The 24,808-nt window shown below is 48.7% G+C and overlaps 1 protein-coding gene across 1 annotated transcript in view; it reads right to left on the reverse strand.

Moving 5' to 3' along the window:
* Positions 1-24,448, reverse strand: part of FAM107A (family with sequence similarity 107 member A) — a 51,490-nt gene extending 27,042 nt beyond the window's left edge. The window contains exons 1-2 of the mRNA XM_056129372.1: positions 24,304-24,448; positions 1,302-1,365 (exon numbers count right to left, since the gene is read on the reverse strand). Coding sequence (XP_055985347.1) covers positions 1,302-1,365; positions 24,304-24,327 — 88 coding nt within the window. The 5' untranslated portion in view covers positions 24,328-24,448. The remainder of the gene's footprint in view (positions 1-1,301; positions 1,366-24,303) is intronic.
* Positions 24,449-24,808: the final 360 nt, after the last annotated feature.

The raw sequence follows: 24,808 nt of genomic DNA on the forward strand, positions 1-24,808 counted from the left end.
CCTCTGCCCCCACTGTCAACACCTCAATCATAGGAAGGTAAGGGAGAAATAAAACATAAAAGAAGGAAAAAGGTAAATAAAACAATGGTTGATGATGATGATGATGATGTGTGTGTGTGTGTATTATGTACTAGTCTTTTTGTGAGTGTTTATGGGTCACACCCAACTCTGCTCAGGTCTTACTCCTGGACCTTATGGGGTACCCAGGATTGAACCTGGGCTAGCTGTGCAAGGCAAGTATCCTACCCACTCTACTGTCTCTCCAGCTCCATGCCCTGATCTGTTTAATCTGCCCAAGCCTGTGAATTAGAATTTATAGAAATTCCAGTTTCACAGATGGGAAAACAGAGGCTCAGAAATATGCAGCCGCTTCTCTGAGAGCACCCAGTGTGGAGCTGGGGCTATAAACCTGTCACCTGACCCCCAACCAGGCCACTCTGCTCCACTGCCTCATGCTCACCTCATTTTCTCTTCAGGACAATGCTGAAGCGGAGCAGTCATGTCCAGGATGGAGATGAGGTTGTTTACTTGCTCATATTCAAAACAATGAGTTGGAGGAGTCAAGTCTTCAATAAGTTCTCCAGTCTCAAACCAATCCCCTGAAACTTACAGATTCTCTGGGGCTGCCCAGAAATGGGCAGCTCTGTGTGCACATTCAAGGCTCTGTGTGGGTCAGGGACCCTCAGTCTAGCTGTTTTCTCTGCAACCAAAGCGTTGGCGTCTTCACTGCACAACACCATCTCCCTTTGCCTCTGTTTCTTTAGTCTTGGTGTCTTCTAGGTCAACTACAAGTCAGTTCCTTTCTGGGTTTCCTTGGCCATGAACCAGTCCCAGCTTCTGCTCTGACTCAGAATTCACTGTTTGTTCTTTCATACCCACTCAGGGTCCCAAAGGCCCAAGTGGCACACCCTGATCTCCAGGGACTTCACTGTTTGGTCACATGGATCATGCCTCTTGTCAACATCCAGCCACCAAGAGGGCCAGGCATGGTGCCAGACATTTGGTATTTAATAGCTCATATTCATTTTTTAGAGGAAAAAATTATATCAATTTGCCATTCATCTCATTCAGTCCATTCAGTTGCTCTTGGATCCTCTCTTTTAGATATGAGGAAAATAAGGCTCAAGTGACTAGTCGATAGTGTAACTGGAATTTGAACCCATGAAGATTTTCAACCAAGTCGACCGTTGAATAAGATGGGGGTGCAGGAAAACTGTGACTAAGGAATGTGCTTTCACAGAGCATTCCAACAGACTAACTTGCGTTGCACTCCTTGGGAATTCTGGGTAGGTCTAGCTTACCTGAACCATTTGGTCTCTGCTTCACATTTTCATGACGAAATCCGGCGTGAGGAGAATATTCTTTCTGTGAAGAGAGAGTAGGTGGAGGTGAAGACCTTCTGTTCCTTGGCAGGGGAAGATAATCATAGTGTTCCTGAATCTCTGGTCAGAGAAGGGACTATTTAAGGTCAAAGTTCTCTTCAGAGAAACAAATAAGAGAGAATATAGATGGGGATACTCAGGGTTGGGAGGCATGATATGAGACTCATACTCTCAAACTTTTTTTTAAAAAAGTAGATGATTTTTAGAATATTTTTTGATTTACAGAAAAATCCCAGAGGAAGTGTTTACAAGACTCTGATCTTGTCTCCTTTGAAGCGTTTGGTGTGTCCCTTTGCCATAGGAATCAAACATGCCTGCTTCCCCATACTTCTAAGGCCTCTGCAACCCACTCCCTGCTGCCAAATGCTCAAATATCATCACTTTGTTCATTAAAATAGCCAAGAGTTTAGGATGCCTCCATGAAGAACAGACAAAACGTGCTCAACCTTGCGGAGGGAGCGGTCTGGGGCGCAGGCAGACAGGAACAGGTCAGGAACAGGTCAAGGAAACAGCGTGTTAAAAGGTGATCAGTGTCAGGAAAAAGAAACAGTACAGGAGGGCCTGGGGCACTTAGTGGAAGGTGGGAGACAGCATGTGGGTTAATTTAGAGAGTTCTCAGAGAGAAATGGGGAGTGAGCCAAAGAGACGTTGTGGAGAAGAGAGTCCCAGACAGAGTGAACAGCTAGAGCAAGGTGCAGAGGCTGGAGGATGCTGGAATATTCAGGAGAAAGCCAGGAGCTATGGAAAGGCAGGGTAGGAGGGAAGGTCAGTGGGGAATTGGGGTCACTTGCCTCACTCTGCAGGTTCAGCCGCTAAGAACTGCTCAGGTTCCCTGCAAGCTGTGCTGTCTCTCTCCCTCCACTTTCCCCTCCCAGGGGTAGGGGTGGGTGGGTAGGGTAGAGAACGTGGGCTGGGGGAAGGCATCATCAATTACTTAGCTCTGCCTGGCTAAGTAATTCTTCCTTATCTTTAGAGCCTTGGCTAAAAGGCCACTTCCTTAAGGAGGGTCCTCTTGACCCAGCATGTACTCCCAGACGTCCCTGTGTTATTCCCCCAACCACGAGATGTCTTCTGCTCTGGACTGTGCTCTTCCCACGGGGTTCTTGGGGGCTGATCACAGGTCTTTCCCCAGGATCTGGTCCGGGGCTGGGCTTGCATTGAGGCCAACGATTATTCATTAAAAGAATGCATGAAGTGAATGGGTGAATGAATGATTGTACTCCTGTGTGGAGCTTGGGACAGTGTGGGGGAAAGCAGAAATTCCATAGAGTGAGCTGTGCTGCCCAGGGGTAGTCAGGCGGACATAGGACCCGGGGTCCTGACTTTCCCCCCGGGGGATTCCTGATCTGACCACTGCCACCAAGGAGAGCATACAAGAGAGAGGGTATTTGGGATCTGGCCAAGTCTCTTTTGTGGTTTTTAACAAAAGGTTTAAGAGGACAAGTAACTTTATCTATGGAAGAAAATTCTAGGACATGCAAAAAGGACCTGCTCCAGAGGGCGCAGAGGGGATCTGAACTTCTCCTCACATCTCCCTTCTCAGCACTGGAAAGTGGGGCTGGGTCCCCAGGGCAACATTATTAGCATCACAAAACCAGAATTTCATAAGAAGCAGCTCTCAGATCTGAAGTTCAAAGAATGCCCCTTGCCTGCCAACGCTTTTTTGCATGAAAGACTTGCTGGAAAATAAGGCCAACCTTTTGTCCAGTAAAACCCTAATGACCAAGGCAGAGGCCTCTCTCCCTTCATTGATTGGACTTTGGTTTGAGTGAGAAAGTTCTCTACTCACATGCAACTCTTTGCAAAGGCAAAGCCGATCTGAACAGCCTGGATTTTTGTTGATGTTGTTGCGGGCCATGGTTTGTGTTTTCCCAAGACTGTGCCAATAAATATTTCTAATTCTCATTTGGTCACACAATTTCAGGATAGAGAGATTTGGGTTTTGTTATACTTCCAGTTAGTGAAGGTTTGCACTCCTTATTTCTAGAGGAAGAATTCTATTATTTTTGCCTGTGGCTTAAGACATCTCAAGTGGTGGCAAAAGTCAAAGATACCGACATTTCTCCTGTCCTTCAGGTGGTCACCATCTGCTCCCACCATGTGTCTTGGACTTTCAGCAAGTACAACCCTAAATCTCCTCCTCTCTACTTTACTCTGCTGCTTCCCTTCCAGGTTGATACCTTTCCTCTGTTTTGGGGGCCACGTGTAATGATACTCAGGGGTTACTACTCACTCTGCATTCAGAATCACCCGTGGTGACTATATGGGATGCCGGGGATCTAACCCAGGTTGGCTTTATGCAAGGCAAGCACCCTGCCTGCTATACTATCGCTCCAGCCCAGGTTGATGCCTTTCTTTCAAGTGTCCAAGACAATGGAGCATGATGCCCGCTGCTAAGGCTTGGATGGAACTGGAGGGCATCGTGTGGAGTGAAGTGACACACCAGGAGAAAGATAAATACAGAACGACCCCACTCACATGTGATGTCAAAGAAACAAAGAAAGGGAACAGACATTGGCCAATGAAAACAAACCTTGAGGTAGAACTGAGGAAGCCACGAGGCAGAGAAGGGACCTAGGGACAGTGGTGGAGGGATGTTGGTACTCTGGTGAGTTGCAGTAGCACTGTAAGCCTAGAACATGAATATTAATACTAGTCTAAATAAAGATACTTCAGTACAAAGTTTTGGGAAAAAATAGTGTTATGGAGACCGTGAATACAATTCACATCACTTTTTAACCACCTAACATTTAGAAAACCTCACTTTGAAAAATGAAATAGAGCATTCATAAAGTATGCTTTTTTTTGTTTGTTTGTTTGTGGTTATACCTGACTGTGCTTAGGAATCGCTTCTGACCCTGTGCTCAGGAGTCACTCCTGGTGAGTGTGTATTTCAGCAGTTGTTTTGTTTTGTTTTCACCTTGAGTTTAAAAGTCTACAATAGGGCTGGAGTGATAGCACAGCGGGTAGGGCGTTTGCCTTGCATGTGGCTGACCCAGGTTCAATTCCCAGCATCCCATATGGTCCCCTGAGTACCACCAGGAGTAATTCTTGAGTGCAGAGCCAAGAGTAACCCCTGTGCATTGCCAGGTGTGACCCAAAAGGAAAAAAAAATTTGCAATATATTTGTGAGTGATTATATATTAGCATTTGTGGACCCACTTCATCCCTGGGAACAATAGAAGTGCTGGAGATCAAACTGGGATTAGCCAATTGCAGGCAAGTGCCCTAATCCCTGGTCCTAGCTCTGCAGCCCACTAATCTTTCAGTTTAGGGGTCACACCTGGCGGTGGTCAGGGCTTACTCCTGGCTCTGCACTCAGGTATCACTCCTGACAGGGCTCCAGAGACCAGAGAGGATGCCAGGGATAGAACCTGGACCAGCTGTGTGTCTTCATTGTATCATCTCTCTGTCTCCCTCATCTTTTTTTGGTCTAACTTTATTTAAACATCATAGTTTACAACAGTTGTTATGAGTATTCAATGTTTCAATACCAATCTCACCACCAGAGTTGACTTTTCCTTCACCATTGTCCCCAGTTTCCCATCTCATCCCCTGAAACACAAAATAATTTATTTTTATATTACTTGTCACAAAAATGGTAAATGGAATTATCAAAAATAGTTCAGTAAAAGAAAATTTGTGAACATTGTTATATCTCACAATGGTATTATTAATCATTATTTAAGAATTTACTGAGCTGTTTGTTGTTAGTTGAACCTTCTGTGTGATTGTTTTCACTTATTGAGCTTAGTGGGCTTCTCTGCTATTTTCCTAGTGAATTTACTGTGCTCCTACTGGACTGTCAGTATGTGGAATCTGGAGGTGTCACCCAGACACATAGGTGGCCTCATGTTCTAGGAGTTGTAGAGCTTTGGCCACTCTTTGGCTTGTCATCTTTTGATATTAGTCATGAAGGTGCGCCATTTATATGCCAGAGGTTATGGGGTGTGGTTGTAACTATTAGGGCTTCTGGCAGTACGGGGGTGAGGGGTGGGGGCTGTCCCCCCCCCTCAGCCCCCCCCCCCCCCCGCCCCAGCACTCTGAGAAGGTCCCATCCCAAGACTGGTATACCTCGGAGTTTCATTGGCTTGGTGTCTCTTCCAAGATTCTTCATCTTTTTTTTTTTTTTAAGTTAGGGACCCAGTGGTGGTAGAAGAAGCATCTGGGGACCACTCCCAATGAGGCCAGGCTATGCCATGCTGCTCACGGACTCAGGCATTCTGTGTGCAGGGCATGTGCCCATGCCTCTGAGGCTCTCCTAGCCCATGCACACTGATCTTAAATGGGCAGCTCAGTGAGGTTACATGTGTGGTCACCCTGACAACCATCTCCAAGTTTGAGACAAAGTATTCCTGGTACCCCAGCAGCCTCCCTTGTGCTCCTTCTCAGTCAATACCCCCTTCTCCTCAAGGAAGCTGATCTCTCACTGCATATTTATTTCTTTTGTTCTAGAACTTCGTGTCAATGGTGTCATGAAATTGCCTTTTGGGTGTGTCCGCTTTCATCAGCAGTATCTTTGAGATTTGAGTGTTCTTGCCTGCGAAGCAGCTCACTCTCCTTATTGTGTATCTTCATGCTGCTCTATCCTTACCACCCCTCAGACCTAGAGGCCCACCACCCTGTTTCCCCTCCCCCCCCAAGGCCCTGTGGGAGGAGTCCCACATCCAGATTGCAGAACCTTCCCATCCAGGCTAGGATTTTGCACGTCAGCAGTTAAGTTCTCCTCAAAGGCTTGCAGGCTAAATAAACTGCTGCTTTAGACATCTGAAATGGTTCGCTTGTGTCTAAATATAAGAATTTCATTTTTCCTGATGGTTCTTTCTCAACCTGATGGCATCTCCACTTCAGAGTCGTCAACTGGTTTTGAGGCTGGGTGTGTATTTCAGCAGGCATTTTGTATTGTTTTAAGCTTTTATTTTAAAGTCTACAATATACCCGTGGGTGATTTGTATGTTAGCATGTGTGGATCCACAGCATTCAATCTCTGTGGGGAGGGGAGAGCGGAGCCCAGTTGGGGTCCTTTCTGACAGTACTTGACCAAGGAGACTGGAAGTTCAATGCAAGGGACTGAGAATGCAGTACTATTTGAATGCTGGGGCTTCCCTGGTTGTGCTCAGCGATCTTCATGGTCACAGTTGGTGCTTCTTGGGACTATGTGATGCTTGGGAGTTTGGGACTACCAAACCTCGGCCAGGTGCCTGGCCAGATCCACTTTGCCTTCTGTGCAGCCGAGCCGGGTTCGATTCCTCTGCCCCTCTTGGAGAGCCCAGCAAGCCATTGAGAGTATCTCACCCACACAGCAAAGCCTGGCAAGCTACCCGTGACATATTTAATATGCCAAACACAGTAACAAGAAGTCTCACAATGGAGACGTTACTGGGCCCATTTGAGCAAATCGATGAACAACGGGAGGACAGTGCTAGGACAGTGCTACAGTGCATGTATTTATGTTTATTATTGTGTCATATCCAGTGATGCTCAGGACTTACTCCTGGCTCTGGACTTGGGATCACTCCTGGTAGGCCTTGGAAGACCATATGGGATGCCAGGGATCAAATCCAGGTTGTATGTGTACAAGGCAAGTGCCCTATCACTCTAGCCCCTTACTCATTTTCTTGTTATTTCACTTTATTCTTAATTGACTTCAGTGTGTAATAAACTTTGGTGCCCACACTTAAAAAAATTAAAAACCAGTTCCCTTTAGTTTCCATTTCGGTTGTTTCCAATGTCTCAATTTACTCTGTTTCAGATATTCTTATACTTTCTTGTTGTTCACAGATCAACACTTCTTTTTTTCCCCATCCCATTTCTGGGTCACACCCACTTGTGCTCATGGCTCACTCTTTTGGGGCCCAAACATCATTTATTTATTTTTATTTGGGGCCTTAGACCACAGTTTTCAGGGATTACTCCTGGCTCTGTGCTTAGAGAATCTCACTTCTAACAGTATTTAGGGGACCATGTGCGGTACCTGGTATCAAATTTGGGGTGGCTGTGAGCAAGGCAAGCACCTTACTTGCTATACTACCTCTTTGACCCTTTATAATACATCTGTATGTCAGTCTATCAAGCATTGATCTATGACATTATAAGGTAGGAGAATAATTCATGGTGACCAGAAAAAGAAAGAAAGAAAGAAAGAAAGAAAGAAAGGAAGGAAGGAAGGAAGGAGGGAAGGAAGGAAGGAAGGAAGGAAGGAAGGAAGAAAGAACGAAAGAAAGAAAGAGAAAAGAGAAAAGTAGGAGAGTGGTTACAGCTGGGTGGAGTGGGGCCATAAGTTGATGGATACCCGGGCCACTCCCGCAGTGCTGTGGACCTCCAGGGTTGCACCCTGCAATGCTCTGGGGGACCATGTAGTGCTGGATTAGAACTCAGGTCCGTGCATGCCAGTCATGCACCCTAACTGCTATGCTATCTTCCGGTCCTACTTTTTAAAATCCTCGATACTTGTTCAACCTCAGTCATTGACCAATGCTTGGGTCTGGTTATACAGCATTATTGGGGTGCTGGGGGAAACTAGGACCATCCTGGTGGTAGCTTATGGGCTGCCAGGGTTGGGCTACACCAGATGGGACTGGGTTCCTGTGAAGCTTGACCCCTCAGCTACTCCCCAGTTCCACTTTACTGTATTCCAAGGGTACCTTTCCATGAAGCACTTTTGGGATTCTGCCCTGTTCTACTGTTGTGCAGCTGTCCTGTTGCAAACAGAACTCAGTTTGCAAATCCTTACTGGTGGGCACTGATTGTGCCCTTCTAAGCAGCTGTCAGTGAGAATGATGCTATGTCTTCTGTACATGGGTGAGTTCACCGACCCAGAGGAAATATTTTTTTTATTAGTGAAACACCATGAGGTACAGTTGTAGACTTACAAATTTTTGTGCTGGCGTTTCAGTTATACAATGATTGAGTACCTATCCTTCCACCAGTGCCCATTCTCCACCTCCAATGCTCCCAGCATCCCTACCACCTCCCACCCCTCATCCCACCCCACCCCATGTGGCAGGGCATTCCCTTTTGTTCTCCCTCTCCTTTTGGGTGCTGTGGTTTGCCAAAGAGGCACTGAGTGGCAATCATGTTTGGTCTATAGTCTACTTTCAGCATGCATCTCTCATCGTGGGAGGATCCTCCCAACACCCTTTACTTGGTGCTCCCCAGAGGAAATATTCTTATCAGTGGAATCCTGGTTATTTTTTTCCCAAGCATTAAATTTTATTTGGGGGGAGGAAATCACGCCTGGAGGTGCTCAGGGTTTACAAATGACTCTACTCAGGGATCATTCCTGGTGATGCTTGGGAGGCTATTTCTGGTACCAGAGATTGAATCTGGGTCAATCACATGCAAGACAAGTGTTTTACCCCTGTGCCATGTCTCAGCCTAATCCCTGGGTTTTGTGATGGATCTTGGTGTACATATACTTTTATTTTAATATTCGATGAGCACTTAACCTCATGGGACTTTTAAACCTCATGAGCACTGGACTTCAAAGGAATGTTATAGTAGGATTTTCTGGAAATGTTCCCCAAGTCATGCAATAATCACCTCCTGGAATGTATTTGCTGGGTGGGTTTACATTTTGGGGGAAAAAGATTTTTTTCATTGAGCATATCTGATTTCTAAAGTCCCCTTGGTAAAGGGGCATGGACTGGGCCTAACGAGGGAACTTGGCAAGGGGGCGAAGGAGGTAGATTCCCATGCACCCCAGTGCTGACAGCCTCTGATGAGCTGCCCAGGGCTCAGGTCCTGCTTTCCTGTGAGGCCGGCACACAGGAAGCAGGGCTTAGAGATAATATGAAATCGCACTCCTGGGGAGCCACTGAGCCTGTGGGGAAGGTGCAGAGAGGGGACACCCAGAGGAGCCCCGCCAAGGATTAAACAATGGCAGGTCTCAGCAGATGAAATCCAAGTGGTGCACAGGTAAGAAAAGATACTTGGTCTTCCCAGAAACGAAGGAAATCCACACTCAAGCAACAATGGAGCATTATTTTTTTCCTTTACCTATCAGATTGGCAAAAATGACAGCAAAACGATACCTTGTGTTGGAGAGGGCTGGATACTTAGTCGGGGAAAGAGACACTCCGGGTGCACCTGAAGGAGTGTGGGTAGTACGGTCCCCTGCAGGGAGATGGCGTGTCCTCCATGTCTGTGTGCTTCCATTTCTAAGAATTAGCTGAGAGGAAATCTCGGAATACACCCACAGAGATATGTGATGGAAGGTGTATATAAGCCAGCATTGCTCTTAGTGGTAAAAGAGATTGGCAACAAGATAGATGTCCAGGGATAGAGAATTGATTCAAGATGCTGTGTTGTCCCAATAAAGTGTGACAACGATGGCTAAAAGGGATACCATAGACAAACACAGAAGATGCCCTTTATCTTTATGTGAGCAGTAAGTGAAGCCCAATTTATAGACTAGTGTGTAGAGTGTGATTCCATTTTGTTAATAACAAAATTGTATTACATATTATTACACATACAATGTGATATCACTTATTTTACATTCTTATATTTATGAAATATGTTTCTTGGGTCAGTTATATATGAATATGCCTATAAACTTGTGTATTTGTACTAATGTAAATTTTTGTGGAAAATTTTTGGAAAGATACAAATCAAAATGTCCATAGAGATTATATTTAAGTGGTGGGGATTTTATTCATTCACTAGTTTTTGTATTTCTCAGTGCCCTTCAGTATTCTTTTACAATAGGAATGAATACTGCGCACTAACCAATTGTGCCACTGGAGCTGGCTGGAGCGATAGCATAGTGGTAGGGCGTTTGCACGCAGCCGACCCATTCGGCCCAGGTTCGATTCCTCTGCCCCTCTTGGAGAGCCCAGCAAGCTACCGAGAGTATCTCGCTCACAAGGCAAAGCCTGGCAAGCTCCCTGTGACACATTCTATATGCCAAACACAGTAACAAGAAATTTCACAATGGAGACGTTACTGGGCCCACTCGAACAAATCGATGAATAACGGGAGGATAGTGACACTGACATATTAGGAATAATAGTTTGTAATATTAGTTTAAGAAATAATGAAAGCTGATAACTGTTTATTAGCTGCATTAGTCTATCTTCCCAGTCCCCCCCTCCCCCCAATAGCAAGACAGTCCCCTGTTCTTGTCCTCACTGGAAGTACCTTCTGATCCCAGGCCTGTCTGCAATTACAATAATGCTAAGAGGAGGAGGAGAATAATGTCTATTTTCCAAGCACGCCCTGTGCACCAGATGTTAGTTGGTAGTTCATGGGTACTTCTCAGTGATCCTGAGGTGATCTGAGGTGAGGGAGTCCATGCCATTTGCTCTCTACAGGTGATTTGTTGAGGGAATGCTCTCATGGGAAATCTTTAAGGGGTAAGGGAGGGGAGTAGAAGGGGACAAAAGGTAAGCGAAGATAAGGGTTCAGCAGAAGTCTAATTGCAGACTGATTGCATAGACTGTCCTGAGTGTCAGTGAAACCACACCATGGCAAGGGGACTGAAATTTCTCCATCAATATCAAATGTTTTTTGGCCATAGGTTCATAGGAAAGGATTACCAGGAACATGGGGAAAATTCCCAGCTATGAGAGATACCACCAGCCTGAAACACCACTCACAGGTCAAGGGCAATTATTCTAGAAAGAACGGACTTGATAGCAGACAAACATTGTAGCAGCAAGAAGATGGATATGAGCCAGTCGAGGGAATATTATTATACATATTATGCATTAGTATAAGGGGTAGCCTGTGACTCAGAGTGGTTAAGAGACTCATCTAGGATTACCTAACAAGAGATGGAATCAGGTTTGGAACTCAGGTGTGAAGGCCTTGCTCCACACCCTGTAGCTAGACTGCTGGTAATTTCCCAAGGGAGAAAGAGACTGAGGTGGTGGGTGGAGCTTCCAAACCCCCTCCCCGCCATCTGCTCTCTGTGCTGCAAATTGGCATCTGGACCGATCACAGTTGCAACCTGGGCTTTTGAAGAAGGCTGCCACAAAAAGTCTTTGTGCTACTCCAAAGGTCCCTGAAGGTTGTGCTGGTGGCGGAGCTGGTTGCTAGGAGACATTTCTCAAAAAAACGTTCTTTTGGAACATAAGCTCAGTTTCTGCCACAGCCCCGTGTTATTCTACCTGGGAGGAAAGATATCCCAGTAAGTGTTTCCACCGAGGTATTAGAAGTGGATCTGATTCCTTCTCTAACCAGTTCTTCTAGGCCCTGTAGTGTATCCAGACTGAAAACAGTTTCCATGCCAGACAAACAGAACCCTGAAGAGAAAGGGCCCTTTAAGATGCTCTGCCTCCCTTCCCCATTCAAGAAATGGGGAAAGTGAGGGATTTGAGGGACTCACACAATGAATTAGTGATAGGGTTATGGTTTATTTCTCTCATTATTAAGTGAGGCAGCTCACCTTTCTTCCCTCTCCTGACTGTGTAGTGAGAACAGGAACTTGTGTATGTGAGGACTAGGCGAATATTCCTTTATTAACTCTTGGATTTCAAATTTTTTTTTGGGGGGGGAGAGGATAATTGATTATGCTGCTTAAATGCAGAAGAGCACCTGGCATTTATTGAGTATCTGTGAGATGCCAAATACTGGAGTGGGGACTCTAGGGTCTTTATTTGCTAATTCTGATCTCTGGGTCATTTTGAAGGCATGACTTTTTTTCTTGACTAAGAGTCACATCTACCTGATCCTTTGTATGTCTAGAAAATTTAGAAAATTTTAGTTGTGTACTAGATGGTGTGTGTGTGTGAGACAGAGAGAGAGAAAGAGAGGGATCACACCACCCTGAATTCTGTTATTTCCTTCTGAAGAGTGCTACATTTTATTTTAGTATGCAGTACATTTCAGAGGCTTATCCCTCTGAACTTATGAGTTTTATTTTATACATTTTTAGGGAAAAATTATGCATGGCACGGCTGTTTCCCAAGCTTCTTTAATTTTATTAATCCTTAATAACTCTGAATACTCTTCTCTGTGGACCTGGAAGGATTTGGCTGCAGGCTTTGTTAGAGCTGGTTCAGAGTCAGAGCATGGTCTTCACTCCAATGACACCCCCAAAAGACCCTTTCTGGGATCTTAGATTCCTGCCTGGGGGAAAGGCACCTTCAGTGTTTCCTAGCACTGGTTTACCTGAGGGGTCTCCTATACTCTCTCTCTCTCTCTCTCTCTCTCTCTCTCTCTCTCTCTCTGTCACTCCCAGCGATGCTCAGGGGTTACTCCCAGCTCTGCACTCAGGAATTACTCCTGGCGGTGCTCGGGGGACTGTATGAGATGCTGGGAATCAAACCCGGGTCGACTGCATGCAAGGCAACCGCCCTACCGGTTGTGCTGTAGCTCCGACTCCTCCTATACTCTCAACCCCCTAATATCGCCTCTCTGGAAAGCCTTGAAGAGTCTCATCTGGCTATGTGTAAACAACCAACTTTTGGGTAAGGAAGTGCAGGTCCTGGAGGGGGGCCTAGACATCTGAACACCCCCCCAAGCCCCCCTCCCCCCCCCCCCCAGTAGCCTGTCCTTCAAAGTAGATCTTTTGTTGTCTGAGTTTTAAACTTTAATCTTGCCTTCCAGGCTCGGAGGGACTGTTATGCTCTATTTGGGATCAACTGGCCTGTGTCATGCTCAGGAAATTTTCTCAGGACAAGAACCTGGTGATTAGGGTCTCATGTCCCAAGAATCACAATGCTTACTCTCTACTGCCTGCTCACCACTGCCTGAAAACAGCTGCCTCTTATTTTGTCAAGGGTTATATTGCTTCCCAGCAGGTCTGCTTGGGTGCCAGGTCCTCCATCATTGCTAAAGTGAGAATCCACTTCATGGCTTGACACTTTCTTACAGTTAGACTGCCTCTTCATGTTCACCTTGGAAATCTCATTAATGGCCCCGAGGACAAGGGCCTTGACTTCTCATTTAAAAGTAAGGAAACTGGGGCTGGAGCGATAGCATAACAGGTAGGGTTTTTGCCTTTCACGCGGTTGACCCAGGTTCGATTCCCAGCATTCCATATGGTCTCCTGAGCACCACCAGGGGTAATTCCTGAGTACAGAGCCAGGAGTAACCCCTGTGCGTTGCCAGGTGTGACCCAAAAAGAAAAAAACAGTAAGGAAACTGATAGGAGTGGGAGAAATAGCACCAAGTGCTTGCCTTACACATGACTGACTGATTCAATCCCCAAAACCACCAGGAGTGACTAGGAATGATTCCTGAGCAAGGGGCCAGGAATAAGCCCTGAGCACCACCGTGTATGTCCCCCAAAACACACACATAAGGATATTGAGATCCAGAGGGGTGCAAAACCTTGCATAAATGACAAAGTGTTTGAGCTAATAATAAGTTCTCTGAATATTAGAGTCCATGTTTTGTTCCTGCACCACCCCTGCTATCAGTGGAAAAGCTAAAATCGAACTAACATGTTACTCTGAATACCTCCCAATCTAAGCCACTGTATGAATTTTCCTGAATCTCGTCTCTCTGTGTGCCTTTATCCCTGTTTCTTACTCCCTGGAGTGGGTGGTCATCACCCTCAAATGAATGATAATAGTCTCCTCTTGTGGGCCTCTCACTGTGTTTTCCCCAGAACACGCTGGTTATTTTCTCTTGCTCCCCTGCCTTCAGTGGCTCCCTGAGAACCAACTCTGGGACAGGGGATAGGTCTGAGAAGCGTGTCTTAGGCATACAGAGCCCAGAGCTCTTTTTCCTGGAGAGTCACAGCTGCAAGTCAGAACAAGTAGAGGTGGTACAGGGGAGATACCTGTTCCCCTGGGCATAGTCCCATCTGCTGATCCCCAAACCCTTGGCTTTCCTAATGCCTATTAGCACCTTGTGGAACACATTGGAAATAGTTGGACAACAAATAAAAGGTTAGTCTTTACTGCCTGATTTCTAGTCCTTCTACATTTTACCTACTCTTTCAATGACACCCCCCATGACTTCTTGTCATAAGTCACTTTTTCCCCCAACAACTATTTCTTCTTGTCTTCATACTCTTTGAACTGTAAAAATGATTTTAATGTATAACCACTGGGATTTCTCACGGCGGGGGGGATGGCCTTATACTGTTTAGTGCCTAGGGGTGGGGTTCCAATATGTCTTCCAGGTCCAGAGCCACTGTCACTCAAGGGTCATTTTCCTTATCCCTATCTTGCCATGGGAAACTAACTTCACAGATGCCATCTCCATCTTTCTCTCGTGGATAGTGTATGTGAGGATTTCAGTAGGGCAAAGAGAAGCTGTGGTGGTGAAAGAAGCATGAGACACCCTAAAATAAAGTAATCCAAGTCATCCACTATTTGCACCTTAGTGTGATAGTCTCTGAATGTGTGTGTGTGTATGTGTGTGTTTGTATATGGGAAGGATCTGAAACTTTTTTCTACTAGTCAATAGAACATGGCAAAGGTAATAGATACAGATGTGTATGTAATATATGTGTATTACCTTATAACATATGATATATAACATTCTAACACATGCAAAGGTAATATATGTTGCATTTGCCAGGAAGCATGTAGGGGTTCTCCAACCACAAAGAAATAAATTCTGTGAACACTAAGAATGAGCTCAGAAGCAGCTTCTAGAGAAACAAGCCCCTAGAGAGGAATGCAGCCACCCAGCCCTTTACCACAGCCTCTTGAGACTCTGTGCAGAGAATGCAGCTAAGCCTTCCCTGATGCTTACACTGGAAACTGATCAATGTCTGTTATTTGAAGCTGCTGATTTTGTGGTAACTGGTAACACAATAACAGAAAATGGGCACAACTAGCTCTGGACAGTGAGCACCCAGGTTTCACTGCTGCCCCACTTACCAGCCACGTGACCTTGCATGAGTCACCCTGCTCCTCTGAGGACCAATTTTCTTTTCTTTATAAGCAGGTGCAGCTTTGGGAGAATCAGGCCTTATGAACGGGAAGTACCTATCATGAGGCCTGGGACATAGTAGGAGCTCTGTAAATCATGCTGACTTTTTATTTACTTTTTATTTTATTTATTTATTTATTTTTTATTTATTTTATTTATTATTATTTTATTTATTGTTCCAGTTTTTAGTATTCATCCTGGATGACTCTGATAAATAGGAACACTAATTTTCATTAAAATAAGTTTTAGGGGAATTGACTTCTCTAAGGTCACAGAGAGAACAGCAGCAAGACCAAAGGACAGCCTGAGCATCCTAAGCTGGGAATCTTCCAGAAGAGCCATTCTGCATCCCTGGAGCTGCAGCACCTCTACCAAGCAGATATGTCCCCTGTTTCAAAGCTGCCTCTCTCAGGGTAGTCTGTTACCCCCCAGCAGAAGCTGGGGTTCAGGGTAGTGAAGTCACTTGTGCAAAGTCCCACAACTGTCAAGCGTTGGAGCTGGGTCTTGCCCTCAGATCCACCTCCGTGACCTTCCCCGAAACTCTAAAGGGGGCAGGGGACATGCTTGGGCTTTCTGGAATGGGACAAAGGCAAGGAAATCAGGAAAGAGTCCTGGCTCGGATCCCGTTACAGAGGGATCGCCTTTCCCCTGTTCTGGCACCATGAGCAGGACAGAGACCTGGGCAAGCAGCCACTTCTCTGCTTGGTCAGGTAGAAAATTCCAGGTGCTCGAAATAGCCCGAGCATTGTTTTATTGATGAATAAGCGGCGAGTCCATGGATCTGGAATGAGGCTGGGCACACGGCGTGCCTCGCTTTCCACCAGATGCCTTCCTGGGCTCTGCGCCCGCCACTCCTGGAGAAATCTCTAAGGAGCTGGGGGCACTGGCAGGATTGGCTGGAGGTGACTGCAGGGCCTGGTGGTGGGAATGATATCCCCCCCCCATAGGAACCGGAAATCACCCTAGTCCTGAGGGACTGAGCTCCCGGGGTGCAGAAAAGGGATGGAAGATAGGGTGTGAAAACCTCACCCCCTCTTCCTTGCTATGTGACTTTGGGCAAAGGCTGCACTCAGAAAATCACAGAGGGGGGTGGGTGAGAGTCCTCCCTGCCCCAAGAGACCCAGCCCTGCCAGCCGACCTCCACTACCCAACTGCCACCACGCTCCAGGCCGCTTTCCACATGCTTGGGCCGAGCCTCACATATGAGTGAACATATTCCTGGACTGCGTGGCTGCGACACATCATAAGACACTCCCTACCCGTTTTCCACAATTACCACAGCATATTTGATAGAGTTCAGACAGTAGGCAACAAATCATAGAGGGAAATATATATATATATATATATATATATATATATATATATATGTCAGAGAGCCTGGCAAGCTACCTAGAGTATCCCACACACACGGCAGAGCCTGGCAAGCTACCCATGGCGTATTCGGTATGCCAAAAACAGTAACAATAATGGGTCTCATTCCCCTGACCCTGAAAGAGCCTCCAATTCAGCAGCATTGAGAAAGAAGAGTAAGGAGAGGCTGCTAAAATCTCAGAGCTGGGATGAATGGAGATGTTACTGGCTCCCGCTCAAGCAAATCGATGAATAACAGGATGGCAGTGATACAACAGGATGGCAGTGATGCAGTGATACAGTGATAAATTTATTCCTTCAGTAGTTTAAGCTGAACTTTTTAATAGTAATGTTTTCATTCTCATTGGAGTATCAAGATTTTCTTGGTGTCTTCTTTAGCCAATCTGGAAGTGTCTCACATTTTACAAATGTTTTCCAGTTAATTTTGTTTTCTTCGCATTTGTCTGTTCCACTCCTTCAGGCACGGGAACACTCTGGGATGTATATGATCTCATTCTTTGGCATGGAAATTTGTTTTGTAAGGTAGAATGCGGGCAGCATTTGTAAATGTTATGAGAGTACTTGGAAAAAAATGCATAGATTTCTAAACTTAGGAAAGTTAGGTCTGCTTTTAAAAGAGAAAGCACAAGCCATGGTGAGAAACCTGCAGACATCACTTAGGTCCACACAATTTGAAAAGCTTAAAAAGCAAAAAAACAAAACAAAACAAAACAAAAAAGTTGGTACTGATGTGAGGCAATTGAACGTTTGTTAGACTGCCTGTGGGTCTAATGATGTAATTTTCTCTGACTGGCTTGGCTTTGTCTAGCAAAGGTGGGACAGTGACTATGTCATCATGCTACTTTGTCCTGGGACTATTCTGAGCTAAAGACACTTGAAAAGCAGCAGTTGCAGAAAGGGCATGCAGGGTTCTCCTCCCCCCCTCACCCCCGAAAGCAAAAGATAAAATGCTGTAAAGGGAATCCTCTCTATCTTAAGAGGAAAGAACTCTTTTACCAGAGACAGGGAGCTGAGACCAAGAGAAACCTGCAGAACAGATCTTGTTCAAATAATCCCTGTTTCCCTTTAGTCTCCAGACTTCTTCAGGAACTTTTCCACAATTTCAAGTGTTTGTTCAATCCGGTGTTTAAGCTCTTGGGCCTCTATGTGGTAAATGGTCGCAGACAATCACGGAAAATAAGTATGTCACATCCTCGGGCTCAGAGCTCTCTCATGGCCTCTGTGAGACCTTCTCTGACACGATCTCATTAGGCCCCCTGATTCTTGGAAAACCCTGGGCATTTGTACACCACAAAATAACAACAGCATCTTTTCCAGTGCTCAGTGCTTGAGAAAAAGTTCCTGGCCGGTGCGTGGGAGGCAGAGGTAGGAGAATGAGTCTCTCCAAATACAACCCTTCCCCTCTCTGGTTTTTGAAGCTCCTAGATTCGGTGGACCAATGCAGGTCACATTCTGCATTTCCCTAGGAGCCAAGACCAAACCCTTCAGTGCAGTTCCCTGGGGTCCGGGGAGGGAGGGACAGCGGCTAGGTATGAGACCCAGCTAGGTGAAGACTGGGCTCTGGCTGAGATGCCCCTTTTCATCCAGACCTGGAAAAACTTGAAAAGTACAAAAAAATGGATGTGGGCTGTGAAAGCATCTGGGCTCAAGTTCTGGCTCTGTCATTTGCTGGTCATAGGGTCTTAAGAAGCAAACTCAACCTCTTTGAATCTGGGTTTTTGCCTTGGTGTCACGGGGACAGCGATGCCTCAGTTAGTGGCCAGACTGGCCAAGATTCTGAGAAACTTCAATGATTTCTAATCATTTCCGGGGGTGGGGATGGGGGATGGGGTGGGTTGGTGGTCACACCTAGCGGTGTTCAGGGGCTATTCCTGCTTCTGTGCTCAGGAGTGACCCCTGACCCCTGGTGGTGCCTGATTGGATCTGGCACGTGTGAGGAGTGAACTGACACACCCACTGCTGGTCAGGTGTGTGCTTTAGCTCCTGTGCTAGCTCTCTGGTCCCTGGAAAGCATGCTTATTCCTATCTGTATAAAGTTTAAGAACATATTTATTTATGTATTTAGGTTTTGGGGCCTGACTCAGCTAGGTCCAGGGGCTCTTCCTGGCTCTGTGCTCAGGAGTGACCCCTGGGCGACCCCAGGGACCAGGTGGCTGCAGAGGTGGAACCAGATTCCGCTGCCTCAGGCAGGAGCCTCCCCTGCTGTGCTATCTCTCAGGACCAGATATTGCCTAGATGAGAAGGATGGCAGCCTGGGAGCAGGGAGAGTGTGGGCGTGGGCAGGGGAGCAGGGGTCTCTGAGAGCCCCTGCTTCTGGCGCACGCAGAGGATTCTGCAGGCACGTGGCACTACCGTGGGGTTGTAACTTGGCTGCTCCTGCATGACTGGGCATTGGGAGGGGCTTATTGGGGGGCATATGCCGAGGTCCTGCCACCGTGGCCTATGGGGGGTGATCATCTCCCCACTCTCCTGTCTTCTCTCTGCTTCCTTTGACTCCTAAAGCCCCTCCTGAGAGGGCAGGATGGAGAGTCTCACAGGGCCTGTGAGGTGAGGACCCTCCTGTCGTTGTGCGGGAAATCGGGAACCAGAGGAAAGGCGTGAATTGAGGGAAGTGACTGGAAATGATGGGAAATGTCTCTGTCCGACAGCCAAGGAAGTTGGCCCAGTGGCCTGAGAGGGGCCGAGGGGGGCAGGTGGCCGAGGAGGCTCTTTCCCTAATTTCCTCTCTGGAGGCCTGGACACCTGTGAGTGGAACAGAGGCCCAGGAGGGCACACCCCCGGGTGTGGGGAGCAGAGGGCTGAGGCCAAGGCAGGCTTGGGGTCCCCTCATGCTGCTCCAGGACCATGGATCTTCTTGGACCTTTGTCGGCCTTGGTCTCTCCCTCTCACCTTTTCTTTTTCTCTCTAGTTTGAGAAATTAAGCAGAGGAAATAAAGGGCCCGGAATGAGAGGCTGCCGCGGGAAGTGGTGCTCAGGGCCAGAGAGATGATCAAAGGACTGAGCACAGGTTTTGTGTGCGGGATGATGGCCAAGTTTACTCCCCAGCTCTGCATGGCACAAACCCTAAGCACACACAACCAGGTGTAAGCCCCTGAAACACACACACACACACACACACACACACACACACACACACACACACGAGGTTTTCAGAGCCTCATCCTCCCCAACCAAAGCAGAGTGTCTGCTCCCGCGGCCACCTCCTTGCTGGTCTCCAGGGTTAACCTGGGACACCCCGGCCCCTCCCCTCACAGTCCTTGGGAACCGGACTGTGGTCTCCCCACAGAACTGTGTGTGTGTAGGGGGGGCGGGTGCTTCAGCTCAATTCCCTCAGAATCAGTCTGAGGCAGGGGGTAAAGTGGGGGTGACAGGGTGGCACTGGCCTGGGGGCTCCTAACCAGGCCCCGAGGCCCACCGGGTTGGGCACTGCCCAGCGAACCCTCCGAAGCGGGGCCCTGGGGCTGGCAGCCCATCCATCACAGCGGGGTAATTGCTCGGGGAGTGAGCGGGCCCTGCCAGCTGCGCCGTTGGGGCTCCGCGAGGAGGAACACTCCCTCTCAGGCCATTTATCAAGCTTCGCTGCAGTGCTTGTACTTCTCCCTCTTTTGTTTTAATCGAGGAAACTTTCTTGTAACGAAGATAAATGCAAGGTGAGGAATGTCTTGGCAAACACCCACGGACTCTGAATCCTAATTCGTTCGGGGAAGTGAGGAAGCTGGTGGGTACGGGCTTGGTGGAATGTCCGAGAGTCCTGAGCATCCCGACCCTGAAGGGAGTCGCAGGTGCTCTCTCTACTGACCCTCCATTGGCCCCTCCCACAGAGGGCTGATGGTATGGCCGCCATGTGCCAGCGCTGCCTTCAGCCTGTGTGCAGGTGCCTCCCCCTCTGAGGGCAGGTGTCACACCCACCTGCCCCCGTCGGCCTTGTGGTGCTTGCGTTGGTCCCAGTGTTCTGTGCACTCAAACAGTCCTCACAGTTCACACTTCTGCTTTTGGTGCTCGTCATCTTTGCGGTCCAGTGCTCACTGGGGCTCTCACCCTGTTGTGGTGTTGGGGTCTTAGACAGCGGTGCTGTCTGGACTGTGCATGGTGACAGCACTGAGTATCGGACTCATGGGCTCATGCTCACAGGGGGGGCACTTCCACCTCTTGTGTCATTTCCCACTGCCCCGACAGCCAAGGTGAAATATTAAGCCTTTGACAGAGGAGGGGACTGAAGCTCAGAGAGGTGCAGCCTGTGGCCCTGAGGGGGTCCCAGGTGGGATGTGGATGGTTCTGCCTACTTTAAATTCCACCTTCAGGAGCACAGGCGGTGGAGTCCTTAGGTTCAGAGGTCAGGCTCTCCCGATGGTCTGGTTCAAATTTCATCTCTACTACTTGCTTTCTGGGTGACTCTGAAACTCTTGTTGAATCTCTCCATGCGTCTGATGTTGTTGTTGTTAAAAAAGAAATTCCAGTTCCACAAAATGAAGATTCCATGAAATTCCATGAGAGAGCTGGTATTAAAAACTGCAGAGTGCTCTGCTGACAGTCTTATTCCCTTTCTTATGTTAGGGCATCGTTTAGCATTGTTCAATGTGAGCCGCTTTGTGGATAGAGTGAAGACCATGGCCAGGGGTGTTGCACTGCTCTGGGAAGCCTGTGGTCCCATCTCCTCCCTGGGGCAGGACTCTGGCACTGGGTGGGGCTGGGGTGAAGCACCCAGACCCTGCTAGCTTCTGGGATCCTTAAAAGGTAAAGGTAAAGGCCCTCCCGTTGATCGTCGATTTGCTCGAGCGGGCCCAGTAACGTCTCCATTGGAGACTTTGTTGTTACTGTGTCTGGCATATCGAATACTCTCGGTAGCTTGCCGGGCTCTCCGAGAGGGGCAGAGGAATCGAACTCGGGTCGGCCATGTTGGCCGCTTGTAAGGTGAACACCCTACCGCTGTGCTATTGCTAATTGAAAACTTTTCTGGGATCCTTATTTTATTTTATTTTATTTTATTTTTATTTTTGGATCCTACCCAGTGATGCTCAGGGGTTACTCCTGGCTCTGCACTCAGGAATCACTCTTGGCAGTACTTGGGGAACCATATGGGATACTGGGGATCGAATCTGGGTTGGCCGTATGCAGGGCAAACATTCAACCTGCTGTACTATCACTCTGGCCCTTTAGTTTTAGGTTATTTATTTATTTATTTATTTTTGGTCACACACGTTGTGGGATCTTTTGACTGGTGCTCCTAGGAGTCTCTTTCCCATGCTGCCCCATGGTGTGTGGATTTGCTGTGTCAGGAAGGGGCTCCCCTGAAGGCAAGGGAAAGTGCAGGGATTGACTAGTGATGTTTGTCATGGGGTGGGGGGCACGGAGGGCAGCACAGAGGCTCTGTCTGCTGGTCCCGGGCAGATTGTGTTAAGCTTCTCTGGGACTGAGGAGCTAGAGAGAGGAGAACGTCTGTGAAAGTGGGGAGTCTGACTTTCACACTCGGCAGAAAAGACCTTGAGGCTGAGCTCATTGTTTAGGAAGGGGCAGAGGAATATTCCTGAAAAAGGGGCTTGAGGGTGGGGGTGGGGGTGGGGGAATGGGGCACAAGATCTGGCTGGAAATGCAGCGCCCATGAGAGGAGGGGCATCCTGTGGCAGTCATGTGCCTGTGCTGACTACACGTGACCTGTGCTCACCCCTCCATAGGACCCAGCATGAGGCGGGAGGGGAAAAGAGGCAGGCCATCAGGTGTGTTTTTATTCATTTAAATGGTCATTTGGGGAGCAGTGTTCAGAGGCCGGTGGCCACTCCTGCTGAAACTTGATGGCTCAGTGCTCTGACCCCCAGGCCTGCATCAGGACCAAGTTACTTCTGTGGCTGATAATAGTTCCCCCACCCCAAATTTTAGGCACCTTGGCCTTCAGTACTATCAGTGATAGGGCATCATACATGTGTTCCAGCACCACCCCCTCCACTGTGTCTGCTCCCTCAGCCTCTCCCCTGCCCTGCCCCTCCCCCACCACAGGAAGCTCAGTTCTGTGGTCCAGTTCTCAGGCTCTGCTGCCTGTGGCCCTTCATTAACCCCTTACTAAGCTTCTCCATATCCCACACATGAGGACAAACACTCTGTATCTGTCCCTCTCCATCTGACTGATGTCACTCAGCGTGATACTCTCCAAATCCATCCACGTAGTGGCAAATTACAAAATTTTGTCTTCTCTTGTAACCAGGTATAATCCACTATGTTCATACACCAAAGTTTCCTCATCTACTCATCTGTTCTTGGATACTTAAGTTGTTTCTGTGACATCAAGCTTTTAGGTATAGGCTCTTGGGAGTGCTGAGGGGACATAGGACCGCCCAAGCCTGCTCTGAGTGTGAGGCAGAGGGAAAGGAAGTAGGGGCCAGCAGGAGGAAGCCCTTCGACGTCTTTCTAGCCCAGAACACTGAGATTTCTGGTGCTTGCCCCTGGGGTGCATGATGTCTTTTACTTTACATTGCAAAACTATGCCATGGCCCATGTCGGTAGAAAGTTCCAGGTCCAATAGAACGGGTCAAAATCCTGCCTTTGCCCACCAGTTACAGGACCTCGGCCAAGCACTCCATCCAGCCTTCCCGTCTCAGATCCCTTCTTCAATAGTTTGGACCCTAAAGGTGGCTTGAGGGCTGCAGCCCTGTTAGCCAGGGTCCCCGTGTCAGGAAGGGGGCTCAGCACTTTGCAGGCATTGGGTCTCGGAGCATCTGAGGTGGAAGCACCAGCCCCGGGTGACAGAGGCGCCGTCAGAGGGCAGAGGAGCTGCCGGGAGCCAGGCAGCCTGACCACGCTGCAGAGGTCACAGCCTCCCACACCCCCACCAGCCTCTGCGGCCCCCCGCAGAATCCCCAGGACGGGGAGGGAGGGAGTACAGAAGTTGGGGTGTGTGACTTAAGCCTAGGGTGTGACTCTATCCCTACTGTCACATGGTGCCCCACCCACTGCTACATTGCTGAGTATATGGCCCTGGAGACCCCTGAGCCCCACTGGGTGGTGGTTCCTACCACCACATCCCCCGGGTCTGGCACTGAACTGCTGGCCTAATTGACCCTTAGTACTCTGTGGGGAGTGGCCTCTGGGTCCGCGAGCACCATTGCAGAGGCCCTTCCCACCCCCAGCAAAAGGAAAGAAGAACTCCCACATGGAGATTCCCAAGGATCTGAGTGCAGAGCACATTCAAAGGCTTGAGAAGCGTCCACTGAATGACTGCGGCTCCCATCTCACAGGGCACAGGCCATTTCCCCAGATAGTGCGGGGAGAGGTTGACAGATGGAAGAGGGAAGCAATGCCTTCCGAACTGCCTGCTGGGTGCCAGCCCAGCTCCCAAGAGGGACCCAGGATTCACTTCCTTGCAGGTGGTGACCCAGAGGCCCTGTGAATGTCTGACAGTGTTACTCGCCTGCCCACAGCCTGCCATCAGGTGCCCGCAAGGCAGCCCCATGAGGATGACCCGAGGTCCCCCTCTTGCCTCTGCACCCACTGTATTCACACACCCTCACCAGGGCTGGGTGCCCGAGGACTGTGTGCCAGGTGGTGGGCAGCAGGTGAGTTTGGGCAGTCCCTGCATCTGTTCAGCAATGCATGACAGGGAGCTCCGCAGCTCTGCTCTGAGCACCCCCACCCCCTTCTAGGGTTCTAGATGTGAGCTGCAAGAGGGGAGTGGGGGCTTGTGGCCTGGTGGTTGAGGGGGCTCCCAGGGCCGGGGGTCTCCTACCTTCTTCCCCTGGACAGCTCCCATGGCATGAAGCAGGTCTGGGGGTGGGCCCGGCAGGGGTGCAGGATGGGGTCTTCCCTCCTGGAGTTGATCTCAGGAACCGGGGCCCGAGGGGTTCCCCCAGCCGGGGCCCCCCATCTTCTGGAGGCTCACAAAGGCGGCTTTCACGGTGGCCGGGAAGCTGGAGGTTAGGGAGATGGATCCTGACAGGAACAGCATGTCCCGGCCGCCCCCGCGGCCACCCTGTCCTGCAGCACACCCTCCCACACTCCCCGCTGGCCCCGGCCCTGCTCAGGAAGGGAAGTGGAGGGGGCCGGGTCAGGGAGAAGCCCCGCTGTCCTCTCACGCGGCTGCTGACAGCTCCGGCGTGATGGCGCGGAACCTCTGGCCGGCCCAGCGGGCAGGGCTTGGCCTTCTGAGCAGGCTGGCCACCGCTCAACAGGCAGGGCCCAGCCTGGAGCTGCGCGGGGTGCCTGGGCTCTGAGGCTTGGGAGCGAGGGGGTGT

Source organism: Sorex fumeus, unplaced genomic scaffold (genome assembly GCF_029834395.1).
Source record: "Sorex fumeus unplaced genomic scaffold, SorFum_2.1 ptg000072l, whole genome shotgun sequence".
Classification (NCBI taxonomy): Eukaryota; Metazoa; Chordata; class Mammalia; order Eulipotyphla; family Soricidae; genus Sorex; species Sorex fumeus.